Source organism: Thermobia domestica, chromosome 13 (assembly GCF_964235325.1).
Source record: "Thermobia domestica chromosome 13, izTheDome1.hap1.1, whole genome shotgun sequence".
Lineage (NCBI taxonomy): Eukaryota > Metazoa > Arthropoda > Insecta > Zygentoma > Lepismatidae > Thermobia > Thermobia domestica.
In genome coordinates, this window is record NC_137466.1 from 103958235 (window position 1) to 103973108 (window position 14874).

The 14874-nt window shown below is 33.5% G+C and overlaps 1 protein-coding gene across 2 annotated transcripts in view; it reads left to right on the forward strand.

The window, feature by feature from the left end:
- LOC145668406 (protein sneaky-like) overlaps window positions 1-14874 on the forward strand; it is a 127365-nt gene that overhangs the window by 11644 nt on the left and 100847 nt on the right. For both annotated transcript variants that reach the window (XM_081736208.1, XM_081736209.1), the window contains exon 3: window positions 13800-13909. In XM_081736208.1, the coding sequence (XP_081592334.1) occupies window positions 13800-13909 (110 nt within the window). The remainder of the gene's footprint in view (window positions 1-13799; window positions 13910-14874) is intronic.

Here is a 14874-nt window from a genome sequence, read left to right on the forward strand (position 1 = left end):
CTTGGTTAACATTTTGTCTTTCCCATTCCTAGTCAAGATTCCTACGTTATTGAAAGCTACATAATTATCAAAAATGAATACAAACTGCTATTTCAGTGTGCAACACTGTCAGTGCCCAACTTATCAAGTAAGAGCAAATTATCGTTATTATTATTATTATTATTATTATTATTATTATTATTATTATTATTATTATTATTATTATTATTATTATTATTATTATTATTATTATTAAACATTTGACATTTTAATGTTGTATCTGAAATTGCAAAATGTCAGAAAAAAAGCACGTATGACCATAGAGGGGGAAGGAGAAGTGTGTGAACAGGGTTTACGAAAGGGGGCGCCAAGTAAAGAAGATTGAGAACCACTGGTCTAAGAGATATAGTTGTAAAAATATTGTCGATTTGGAAATGAACATACGAAAATTGGTAAAAACATATACTGTAATATAAATCTTTCAACACTGTGGAATTTCGTAAACTGCGATTGAATATGCAATCGAAACTGAGTATAAAAGTATAAGCGAACAGTGGAAAACTAACAACAGGAATGCTTGCATCTGAAATGAGTTAGTACAAATTTCTCAATGGAATATAATTCTTAAATATTTTGAACTATATATATAGACAATAGGTTCTCAGAACCACATAAATTTACCCTCGCAAGAGCAGATAGTAAACATTTTACAACATAAATGGTGTAAGTTTATATGAGGGAACTAGATATGGATTTGTATCCTGTCTTTATTACTCATTCTTTCTATTAATATTCAAATATAATAAAGCACCAAAAACGTAAGTTACTTAAAACGTGACTATTTCAATATTAGTGATTTATTCGAAAAGTATAAAACATTTATCTAGGAAAAGTAAAATATTGATCTCGTAGTCTTGGAACCTAATGTCGAAGTCCTAATGTCACTTTCTTTTTCGCCTAACTATTATTCATTTCACTTAAACTGATAGGCAATGAAAGCGAACTCCCCTAATCCCCTACCTTGGAGAAAATGAAATATTTCAGGTTAATGTCCCAAAATTATGCTCGTTTCGCTAAGGGAGATGATGATGATAATGAAAGCAAGTGAATAATGATTGAATTGGTGGATTGATAACGTGGGAGGAAACAGAAGTACTCCGAGAAAAACCTACGGGCACGATGTTGTCCACCTAAAATTTACTTGGCCGAGAACCTCCTTACCAACGAAAACGAGAATAAGTTGCTGATCAGCCATATAAATCAACTCCCCTACTTCCTCTCCCGTCTTCTTTGCAAATACAAAAGAGAGCAAGTAGATGATCATATCAGAGAAAGAAACTGTACTAAGATACAAAATCGTATTAACTATAAATTTTAATCCTGATATTACTCTTCTTTTTAGCCATTATCAACAACTGCCACCAACAATAACTATATTTAACTTTCCATTTATGTATCAACCCTTTGCGATCCTTTGTCGACAGGGACTCGACATTTAGTTTTGTTCATTTCAGTCCGATTTCGTGCTCGACATTCTTTTTGCGATAGCATGGTAAGATACTGTAATTTGAACCCTTTAAACTGTAAAAACTGAATACCAAACGCTGTAATTAGCAATTTAATTCAGACCTGCTCGGAAATACTTTTTTTAAAAAAAGACCGCAAAGGGTTGATTATTTTATTTTAATCGTATTTTTAATAAATTGAGAGAAATAAGAACTCCGTCATAAAGTTAATTCCAACCATTCTTTCATTTGGAAATAAGGAAAACTGTAAGATGAAGCAATCATGTCGAAGTTTTGCTTTCTTTCAAAAACAAGGCAATTTTCTATAAATAGGGTAATCGAAAGTGTAAAATATTGACGTGCACAAAATATTGAGCGTATGTAAAAATATATATGTAACTAGTACAGTGTCGCCTTGGAATACGAACTTAATCCGTTCCAGACAAGTTTATCACCTTTAAAATAACAGAAATTTGATCATTCTATTCCTGGGTCCCACGAACTCGATTGAGTTTAATAGTAAGCACATTAGATTTTAGGGTAAAATATTAACAAATAATGACAATGCATGAAAAAAATTAACTTTCTAGAATCCATGCTGAACACTAAATTATTATTATATTTAAAAATAAATAACACGAAACAGGTGGAAAGTCAAAAAATTAGCAGCAAAAAACACATGAGGTGCTTTCACTCCAGCTCTCGTAACAAATTGGACGACAAAGCAGCAAAAAGAGACGTGCAAGACCTTGGGTTCCAAAGTTGTGTTTGTATGCGACGCAAAATTTGTTCGAAATTGTGTTCGTATTCTTCCAATTTGTTCGACTTCTAAGGTATTTGCATTTCAAGATACCTCTATATTACGTGTTAAGTCTAATTTTTTAACCGGTTCTCTTCTCTCTCTCTCTCTCTCTCTTTATGCATACATATATGTACACATACATACACACACACACACACACACACATATATATATATATATATATATATATATATATATATATATATATATATATATATATATATATATATATATATATATATATATATATGTGTGTGTGTGTGTGTGTGTGTGTGTGTGGACGTGGGCGTATGTCTAGAGACAGAGGGAAATAGTAGATGGATAGACGTAACTCTCTTAGGAAACAAATCATGCAAGGTGAACAAAAGCAAAGCAAATTTTTTATGGATGCCACAAGTGACAAGTAGGATGTACACAGCATAATAATACAAAGTGATGTAACAAAATTAGGTAGCATTCTGAATATCTTGGAAATGGATTATCCAAGATAAATGGTTGTCAAAAGGTATTGGAAAGACCTTAATCTAGCAATGAATCAACAATTATTGATAATGGTATGTATGCGTTTCAAATATAAATGTCCCTCACTACTACACTTTTGTGATCCCAGTTCTCATACTTGATATCTGAACATTTGAGATTAAGAAATAAACGCTTATACCTTGTTCTGAGAGATCATATTTTTAACCCTCTAGCTGTATGAATTTCTAAAAAAAAAAAAAAAAAAAAAAAAAAAAAAAAAAAAAGTTAAATTAAAGGTTACTGTTTCTTGGTATAACTGGGTAAAATTTACTGTTATATCTGGGAATAACAAACGGTTCTGCGACCTGGAAATATTTTAACAACAGATTCCAGCGAACCAGCGCTAACCGGCTGAATAGCATCACTGATTACATGGTATACATACATATATGTAACAAATTCTAGTGTGGTATTGTCTTGCTCTTTAAAAAAGTTTAATGTGAAAACGTCGGTTTATTAGAACGTTGCACGAGAAAGTAATTTTTTTCTGTAATCATTTGAAGTCCAGTCATTATCATGTTATTGCTAAGATATTACGCCCACAGACTGTATTTGCATTTTGGATTTCATATTAAAGATTAAGATGAATATTCCATGAATACATTAAGTACCCTGTCAGTTCCCAAATCCGTACCCATTTACCATTCCAACATTAAATCCCAATCCAGGACTTCCAACAAGGCAAGTGTTTAAATAAACTTACAATTATTATAAAACATAAATAATTATTTCACTAAAACAGATTAATGTAATAACATGTTTTATCGTGACATGCAATTATGAAACGTTGTAATGTTCTATAATGTTAATATGAGAGTTATATTATTAGAAAAAATTATTATGCTATCATGAATTATTATTATCAGTTATACTTAACTCTTTATATATATATATATGAAATTAGGTACACATTCTATACCTTCGTCTGCGCGAGTTGATGACAGAGAAACGAACGTCAAAATTGGCGCTTATATACCACGATGCATGAACGTTGTGGGGAATAAAGTTGTTTTGATCTTCTACAAGAATATGTGAATGAATAATAGTTGCAACAACATGTACTACCATGAGCAAAATAAATGACGCGTCTCTTTATTTTGAAGTTTTTTGAAAATATCTCCGTTTTCTTTATATGTTCGAAATTTCGGAAGGTTTCCCCAGCAGGACAGGTTAATAACAAACCCGTTTTTAATATTTGTGTTAGATATTAGCTTAAAATAAAGAAATTAGAAGCAAAAAACATTAAATCGACAGAAATCTCGAGAATTACCAACTCTGCTAAAGTGGGAAATTTTCAAGAACACGAGGGAATTCTGCATTTCAACACGAAGCAGCGACATCTATGTCATTGAGAGAAATGTGGATTAAATCTACAAACTAAACTTTTAACGAAATATTTCTAGTATGTCTTATTATATGCATTATCTGCAAACTCCAAATATATGAATATATGCTAAGTATTAACATAAAGATAGAGCAAATAGTGGAAATTATCTATGGAAAAGGACGAATTGGTAGGACGATCGTAATGAAATATCGTCTTTACCGGAACAGGCTCAGTTCACGTAAAAAAACAAATAGCTCAGTTAGTTAAAGTAATGAGTCTGTATGCTGAAGGTAGCGGGTTCGATCCCATGGAAGTGCCGTTGTCATTTTTATCTCTACACTACGGTTATTTTATTTATTTTTTTATGTGGGAAAGAATTAAATTGTAACGTATGTGTAAAACTCATGACGATACCAAAAAAAGAAAAAATGCCGTTGTCGCACTTGCATTAGCGTCCCTAATTTTGTTTGCAAACAGTTTCGTAATTATTTCCCCTGTGCTCACTGTTCACCATATGCTCGCTGGCGCATAACGAATGTTTCCCAGTAAATGTTAATTCTAATTTGGAGAATTTTATAAAGTTTTACAATATTTCTCACTAGATACTCTTCTATCTACGTGTTTGGATATTTTGATAACAGATGTCCCTATTAAATGTTTAATTTTCCCTAGATGTTTAATTACGGAAAAGTTTTACAATGTATTTGTATTGAATTGAAATTGTTTTGAATTTACTACATAAGGTAAGTAGACCGAAGGAGGAGAACTCAAGTAATTGATATTCTACGTAAAAGCAACCTATTGTAGAATGATGATGCTTCTTACCTTCAGCACATAATCTTTACGTTAGAGAGTCAGACAGAGAAAAATCCTGGTTTTTCCTCCTCTATGACCACCCATCTTAAACCTCTACATATCATTGTTCGTCTCATAAAATTTCGGTGCTCCAAAAACATTCAAATAATAATAATAATAATAATAATAATAATAATAATAATAATAATAATAATAATAATAATAATAATAATAATAATAATAATAATAATAATCCGGAATATGCCATCCTTACATAATGTAAGGATATCTTAGTTTCCTAGTTTAAATCTTAAATATCTTAGTTTAAAATGCTTTCTTTAGTACTTATTTAAGCAACCATGTAGGAGGGGGTACGACTTTTTATTTTGCCCCTCTCATTTCAGTACCCTTCCAACAGAAAGTAATTTTTGATAAGCAGGACAGACAAAATGAATAAGAAATATATTTACAGCATCCTCTCCCCTTTCATGATTGGAATATCACGTAATATTTTTTATTCTACGAAAGATGGCCCTGTGCGGTTAGGGGTAGGTAACTAAAAAAATACCTAATATATAGCGCCCCTTGATTGTAATATTACCGCTTCTTTATTTGTACGAGGGAGCCCCTACACAATCAAGGGTGACAAAAAGAATAGGAAGAGTGTCTATTGATTCCAGTGGTGGATCCAGCACGAACTCCTGGGGGAGGGGAGTTGAAGTGAAACATTCTTTTGATGATGTGAAGCTGTCACAAATTACCACTTAACTAAACTAAACAATAGTGGGGGGAACCGGAACCCAGTCAGTTTAAATTGATGTAAAAGTTTAATTTTTGGCTTCATATTAAAAGTTGTGGTTTCAAATGAGAATTTCAGTCCAAGTGGTCAATCATCAAATCTCGTGGGCCTCTTCAGTGTAGGCTAATACGGCCTCCTTATGAGAAAAGGCAAAATTATTAACATGTTTATAACTTTCGAATTTTTCGTCTATTTTAAAGAAATATTTTGCTTCGTATTAAAGTGTTGGTTCCAAATGACAAATTCAGTCCGAGTGGACAATGATCAAATCTCCGGGGGGGGAGCTCTTCAGTATAGGGGGCTACGGCTCCCTTATAAGAAAAGGCAAAAATATGAAAATGCTTATAACTTCCGAATTTTCCGTCTATTTTAAAGAAATTATTGGCTTCATATTAAAGCCTTGGCTTCAAATGACAATTTCAGTCCGTGTGGACAATGATCAAATCTCGGAGGGCTCTTCGGTGTAGGGGTTTCGGCTTCTTTATGGGACAAGATTCACGTAGTTGATATTGCAAAATTGTTTTGTATATATAAGTGGAAACTTGCACCATTTGGTTAATTTTACCTCTTATGTTTTGCAGATTCATATTCCAAGCAATAGTTACTTCGCAGAGCTAAAAGAAGGCACTTACTAGTTTCATTAAAATGAAATGTCTTTTATGAGAAGTTCTCATGGAGCCGACGAACGAATAGGCATCCAAACGTTGGTTAAGTCGAACGATTGAAACCCGTTGAGCTCGCTACAATTATTATTATTATTATTATTATTATTATTATTATTATTATTATTATTATTATTATTATTATTAATAATAATAATAATAATAATAATAATAATAATAATAATAATAATAATAATAATAATAGAGCATTCACTTTTGGTGCATGGGGTCCGTGGCTCGATTCCACTTCGCGCCAAGTGAAATTTGAGGTGGACAAATACCGTGTGCATGGGTATGTGTTTTCTTGAGATTTTCCATTTTCCTCCCACTTTCTTCATTTCACCATTTCATTCATCATCATTCTCCCTTAGCGTAGGTGCACAATCGACCAACGTTAAACTAGATATTGCAATTTCAATAATAATAATAATAAAAATTAATTCAACTGAAAGGACTGTAATTTATGTGGACAGCAATTATCATAAATATGCAACCATTATAAAAATAATGCTTTGAGTAGAAAGATAATCCTTTCCAAGTGTTAACGAATGCGCACGAGATAAGATATGTCTCGAGAAAGAGACAAGACGCGCTTTGTGACATCCAAGATAATACGAGGCAAATGTTTTGGACACGAGATAGCTTGTAAAATGTCTCGTCTTGTCTGGAATGTCTCGAAAACAAAAGTCTAAGTTTTAATATTATCTTTCAAGATCTATTCTCTCAGAAGTAGTTCTCTGCCTTAAAATTAATAACGACATTTGTGATTTAAAAAAAGATAAACAATGCCTAAAGTTAATTGTTAACTTTTCGAAAAGAAGCTTCATTAAGGGTGAACCTGAAAGATGTCCACAAACTTCGGGAGGTGATTCGTGACATCAAAAGGAGACAAATGGTCTTCTTGCAGTTTTCGAATTCAGCTTCGTTGTCGAGATACAGGGTTGCCAACTGGTCGTGTTTGAGAAACTCACTGAGAATAAATTCAAGTCAAAGAATAAACTACTACTCATATATTTTTCAGGTCAATTGACTTATACCATGTTGTAAGGTCAAATATTTATTTATGAAGTGTGTACAAAATTCGCCAGGGTCTTTTCTGAGAAAATCGTCGAGAAAAAGTCACCTCCAAGAATAAACTACCCCTTGTAAATTTTTCTAAGAGAAATATCTGATACTGCAATATAGGGTTGTTAATTAAATATTGATTAATGAAAAATAAACAAAATTGTTAAAACCATTTTTGAGAAAATAGCGTTTTTCGATTTTCGGCTGTTTGTAAACCACACTTATTTTAGGTGGTAGGAAAAAATGGAAAAGCTCCTGTAAGAATACTAAGTAAACCCTAAGTTTAAAATTTGGTGTAGATAAGTTGAACGGTATGGCCTCTAGGCGAGTGCATATAAAAGTGTGCCGAACGGACGGACCGGAAGGACGGGTGTCGAAAAGTCACATTTTCGGTATGTAGACGCCATGAAACATGTAAATCCGTTGAAATCTGAATTTGATATTAGTTTCACAATCACTATATTTTCTTCTCTCTTTTGTCGCTCGAAAAAGAAAAGCCTAAGTTTACCACAAAAAGCTAGGGAGTTTGTCAAAAAATATTCAATTACAGGGCCACCGCACTAAACTTTTTCAATTCAATTTCTTAACTGTGTTAGGCCGCAGTTGTTACTGAAGTGTGTATTTGGATAATACGAATAAAGTTATCGTATTATTCAAATACATCGAATGTCAGATTATCGAATAAAAAACTTCGATTGAAGAAAATCCACACTACAAAACTAACTCACACTTTGAGCACATTTTCATTAGGCATATAATAGACCAATTAATGCAATCATTGTTTATGAAATATGAAAAAAATCAAATGAGTAACTTTGGGAAAGTCGTTCAAAAAGAACACGTCAAGAGTAACCTACCTCTTGTGAATTGTTTCGAACAATTAGTTAAGATATACTTTTGGTTATTAATGAAATATTTATTTGCGAAATTTGAACAAACTCGCCTGTCGTTCGAGAAAATTGTCGGGGAAAAAACCTTGACCCCAAAAATAAACTATCCGTTGTAATTGTTTTTCATAGAAATGACTTATACTAAAATATAGGGTTATTAATGAAATACTTATTTATGAATTATAAATAAAATTGTCCGAGTAATTTTTGAGAAAATCGTGAGGGAAAAATAACTCCCCGAATAAACTATCTCTTGAGGATTCTTTCAGGGTAAGCGAGTTATTCCATATTACTAGGTTTTTAATGAAATATTTATTTCTGAGTACGAACAAAATTGCTTGACTCATTTTTGAGAAAACCGTGGAGAAAAAACACCCTCAAGAGTAAACTACCCCTCGCATATTTTTTCAGGACAAATGAGTTTTGCCATATTGTTCGGTTATTAACGAAATATTTATTTTTGAAATATGAATAAACTCTTTTGAGTCGTTTTTGAGAAAATCGCCCAGACAACACTCCACCAAGAATAAACTACCCCTCGCATTTTTTTTTAGGACAAACGAGTTATGCCATATTGATAAGTTATTAATGAAATCTTTATTTATGAAATATGAACGAAAACATTTGAGTCCATTTTGAGAAAATCACTGAGAAAAAACTCACCCCCTTAGTATAAACTACCCCTTGTAGATTTTTCTCAGATAAATGCCTTATACCACAAAATAGGGTTGCTAATTAAATATTGATTTATAAAAAAAGAAAGAAAACAAGATCGTTAGAGCCAGTTATGAGAAAATATCTTTTTTCTATTTTCATCGTACAGGAAACTACCCTTGTTTTGGGACTAGGAGGGAAATAAAAAAAACTATAGGAAATACTATGAAAATCTTAAACTAAAATTTGGTGCAGATAAGTTGAACGGTATGGCCTCTAGGCGAGTGCACAGAAAAGTGTAGCGAACGGACGGACGAACAGATAGACATGTATCGAAAAATAACTTTTTCGGTGTTAGGGGCTATAATACGTGTAAATTCGTTGAAATCTCAAATTTGATTTTTTTTTCGAACACCATACTTTCTTCTCTCATTTGTCACTTCAAAGTAAAAGGAACTCAGAACTACAGATAAAAGACACCTACTTTTACACATAGACATTATTTATTGATTTAAAACTGTTTTAGTTTGTGTCATTTCACTTCCAATTGAAAGGTTTTACAATGATTAACGGCATACCAATGACGAGACGGAAGTTTTCAGGAAGTAAATGCATTCAGAAGTCTAGATTGCATTACAGCTATCAGTCTGTTTTTATTTCTGCAATTGTTAACAGCTGTAATTTCGTCCAAACGCTACATGAAATAATTTTTGGTTGACGTCATTGTGTTACTATTTTAGTATTGTTCTCTTCAGACTTGGTTGAACTTTTGTCTTAACGGTTATACATTTTTTTTTCTTATTTCATCGTTACACATAAGAATAAAATGTTGTGGTGACTGGATAGATTCGAACCTACGAACATTGAGTTTTTATTCTTCAAACAATTTACCAATGGACCAAGCTTTGTCCTCACGTTAACGTACGGTTACAGGGTTTATTACGATTTAAATAAAATGGCTGGCTGTTAGAGTTTCCTGCCCAAATATTTCGATAAAAAATTTTCATTGCTTCGTACATTGTTTAGATACACATTTTAGGAGAGTGAATTTTGGTGTATATAATAATTTCATGCCAGATAAAAGCTGGATAAGTTTTAATAACATGTTTCATATGTAGTTCTCAATAATAGACTTGTTCGGGATGACGTTCCAAGGTTTAGCATTGACTAGCAGTTTTTGCTATTAATATCCCTTCTAGCAATATTGGCAGTAGACAAAAGTTAGCCCGTGTTAAAGCTTTTTGCTCCTAATTTAGTTATTTTACTTTATTATTTAACGAATATATTGAAAATTGTCAGAGACACGTATGCAGTAATTTATTTCGGGAGGGGTCCGACTTCAATATTAGGATAAATTATAATAAAATTTTAAAACATAATCCCCAAAATTAGGCTAAATTTACAGAAAAGTTGGGGTTTCAGAGGGGGTCCGGACCCCCTAGACCCACCCCTAAATGCGTTCTTGTTTGTCAGTAACATTTCCTCATTTTGAAACCCTCAAAAACTTCGGATAGACTATATAAAGGAAAACGAGTTATTTTCGATGAAATATCACTTCAAGGAGACGCGTCAGTTTTATTGCACAGTGTGGTATCCCACGTTCACAATGGCAAGAGTTTCTTTCCTCTGATTCTCTGTCATTGTGCTCTATCGAAAGGTTAGGTTTGTAACATATTACTCCTACGAACAAGCATGACTGGCAGATAGGAATACTGAACACAACTCCAGAGAAATGCATGCTGGAACTTACGTTTATAGCTACGCTTTGGTGATTTGCCCTCAAGGTCAATCGAGTGGTAATTCAGTTCCGTCTCTGTTCTTAAGCCATGTTCGTATTACTTCGAACAGTTTTGATAATGAAAAGCATGCCTCTTAATATAACAGACTTCTTTCGCGTAAGAAATCGAAACTCAGTTGGTCAGAGCAACTAGTCTGTAAGAATTAGGCTGTTAGTTAGTTAGGAGCCCAGTACGAGTAAGGGTTTTTATTACTATTGTTTTTATCTTTTTTATGTGAGGAAAAATCAAATTGTGACATCGCGATATCAAATGTATTTGATTAGGTAGCTTTGTCTTACCTAAACTTTAAACATCAGTAACCGTCGAAATTATTTCACTAACCGATCACTTACTGAACATTTCAAACACGTCAAACCAGTGGCATGACATGAAGGTTAACCTCTCCTCCGCAGTCCTTAGTTATGCGTCCGTACTTTCAAGGGCGGACTAAGGGCCGGGCGACTGCCCGGGGTGCCAGAGAAAGAGGGGCACCAAAACGAGCCTCAAAAAGTAAATTTTACAATGTGCTTTCTACTGACGTTTTTGGTTTATATTCTTGTAAAGTAGTGGCAATTATATGATCTTTTTACATTTCACTATGGAAGAAGAGAGTTTCATAGTACTAAGGAGGCTGTATCGAAAAATTGAGAGATGGCATGTAGAACAAAAAGAGTGCCGGGAATTAAGTATTGTTTGTTTGTTTGCTTGAGTTTAGCGTTCCACGGTTATGCCTTAATGGGCAAGGGAGATGTGGATACTAATTATAGTGGAATCCGAACCACTTTTATCGTTCAACAGTAATCCACCGGGAATTGGACCCGGTACCACAGAGGGCAGGCGTGCTAGCCACTAGACCAGAGGGGGTGGAGTTGGTATTGTTTATAGCGGGCCATATTCTTTGTGAAGTTTTCCTAGGTAATGGATTTCTTTTTGAAAATGGGTTTAAAACAGGGGCGTCATTTAGGGAGGGCAGGGATGGGCATTTGCCCCCCCCTGAGTTAGAGATGTATATAGATTTTATCATTAGAATAGTAGTAAATCAGTGAAAAACGCGAAATTTTACTTATATCAAGAGGTCTTGCCCCTCCCCCAAAGCAAAATCTGAAATGACGCTCCTGGTTTAAACTATTAAAAACACTATGATAAAATGTAAAATATAGGCTACTACTAGGGGAAGGGCGCCAAAAAGTCACTTTGCCCGTGTGAAAATTTGGCCTGCTCCGCCCCGGCGTACTTTCTGTATATTTTTTGGCCTTGCAGCTTGTGCGGTCCCCACGCCACATTGTTGCGGGGGCGCTATTTACGCCTAGCTTTCGAACGTAATTCAATAACTGTTTAAGAAATTCTACCATCAGCGTGGAAACGGGAATATATTTTTCTAATAGTCCCATAGAACTTTCACTCAGAACGCCAGATGCAATTTTTCAGAGTGGGCTCTGGCTCATATTCAGGAATAATAATAATAATAATAATAATAATAATAATAATAATAATAATAATAATAATAATAATAATAATAATAATAATAATAATAATAATAAATATGAATGTCTTTGGAGAGCCGAAATTATGTGACACGAATCATTATAGATAGAGCTTTAAGATGAGTGGTCATAGGGGAGGAAAAACAGGATTTTTCTCTCTCTGACTCTCTAACGTTAAGATTATGTGCTGAAGGTAAGAAGCATCATCATTCTACAATAGGTTGCTTTTACGTAGAATATCTATTACTTGAGCTCTCCTCCTTCGGGCAACTTTGCTTATGTAGTAAATTCAAAACAATTTCAATTTAAGACAAATATTTATAGGGAAAATTAAACATTTAATAGGGAAATCTGTTATCAAAATATCCAAACTTTTTTTTTTTTTTTTTTTTTTGGTATCGTCATGAGTTTTACACATATGTTACATTTTGATTCTTTCCCAAATAAAAAATAAATAAAATAACCTTAGTGATAAAAATGACAACAGTACTTCCACGGATTCGAACCGTCTACCTTTGGTACCGGTATAGAAACTCGTTGCTTTATCTAACTGAGCTATTTGCTTTCTTACGTAAGCTGAACCTGTTCTACAATAAAGACGATTTTTCATTACGATTGGGCTAACAATTCGTCTTTTTCCATAGGTAATTTCCACTATTTGCACTATCTATACGTTAATACTTAGCATAGATTCATATATTTGGAGTTCGCTGATAATGCATATAATAAGACATACTAGAAATATTTCGTTAAAATTTTCGTTTGTAGATCTAATCCACGCTTCTCTCAATGGCATAGATGTCGCTGCTTCGTGTTGAAATGCAGAATTCCCTCGTGTTCTTGAAAATTTCCCACTTTAGCAGAGTTGGTAATTCTCGAGATTTCTGTCGATTTAATGTTTTTTGCTTCTAATTTCTTTATTTTAAGCTAATATCTAACACAAATATTAAAAACGGGTTTGTTATTAACCTGTCCTGCTGGGGAAACCTTCCGAAATTTCGAACATATAAAGAAAACGGAGATATTTTCAAAAAACTTCAAAATAAAGAGACGCGTCATTTATTTTGCTCATAGTAGTACATATGTTTACGCTACTTCCAGACATATGAACATCCAACAGAAGTTCACTATACTTATTAACTCAGGAGTTGGCTGCTAGTTACTGACGCTCTCTGCAGACAAGAATTAGAATGCACTCATGAAGGCGTCCTACATCTCCCAAACAGAGAGCACGTTTCATTTGTTTCCGTGCGAAAAATTAATGAATCCTTTCTGAGTAGCCCACGTACGTAGCATATTGATAGAGTACTCCAATTATTAAACCTTTAGTATGCTTGCAAAAATAAGAAAAAACATTTGAAAATTCTTTCTGTTGTAAAATATAATCCTATTATTATTATTATTATTATTATTATTATTATTATTATTATTATTATTATTATTATTATTATTTGTTATTTGTTATTACATGAGAAAGCCACTAAACACCTTAAACCCAACTCAGGAGTGTCATCTGATTGTGTGTTCTTTTCCTCAGGGTTCTATCACTTCATACTAATGGATCTTCAGTTTACAGAGTTTCCTCGTCTTCTTATTGGTGGAATTATCTGTATTATGCTGGCTATTGGAAATGCAATTTCTACTCAGGTGAGAACTTATACAATGTAAGATACATACTTCCACTAACGAAGTTTCGCCCTACTACGAGTGTTATCCCAAAAGTAAGGTCTCCTTTTTTTTTAGAATTCAAAGAAACGTTTATTTCCTATAATATTTCGATTAGTTTCAAGCTTGTGCAATTACTTATTTCTGTACGTCAATGTATTTTTGAATGCGCTATGGCAGCTTTTGTGTGCCCATGTCATACCAACTCACCAGCATGTATTTGAGGAAGCGCTGAATCTCATCTTTTAGCTCGTCATCGTCGCTGAAGCTCGTTTTGTGCAAGTATACTTCAAGTTAAGAAACAAGTGTTAGTCACTGCTTTGCTCAACCTTCGCAACTGTCTCGTCGCAAATTGACCATCTCCTGGTCCTTTCTTTGTTGTGAATTTCAGTATGACCAGCTGCAAACTCGCTACAGCATTTCATACTCGACTCGTGATGCACTTCCGTCAATTAGCAATGAATTTCAATAGGATTAACACCTTTTCGCGTTCAAAAACCGAATAACTATGTCAACTTCACACTTGGCGATAGCATCAAGCGAGAGCTCCATTACAAACAACTGTCAAGGCAAGACTAAGCATGTCAGCGAGGTGCGCAACAAACTTGTTTTGGTATGGGGTAAACAAGAAACACAACAGTGTTGCCCCTTACGAACAGTTTCCTTGCGTCCATAGCACTTTGTACACATTACTTTTGGGATTACCCTCGTAGTTGTGCCAAAAAATTTACCTAACGGAATTAATTTTGATTTAGGGAATAATTTTTAAAACTTCCAAAAAAATAGACGGATTCATAAAACTAGGTATGTTTCTTTCTTTCTTTCAAACGAAAGTTGACCTGAAGCATGATCTTGAAGTTGGGATAAATTTGCCAAAATTTTTATGAAATTTTCAGTGAAGATTTTTTTTTTTTTTCAATTTGAAGGAATACATAAACTCTTTCACA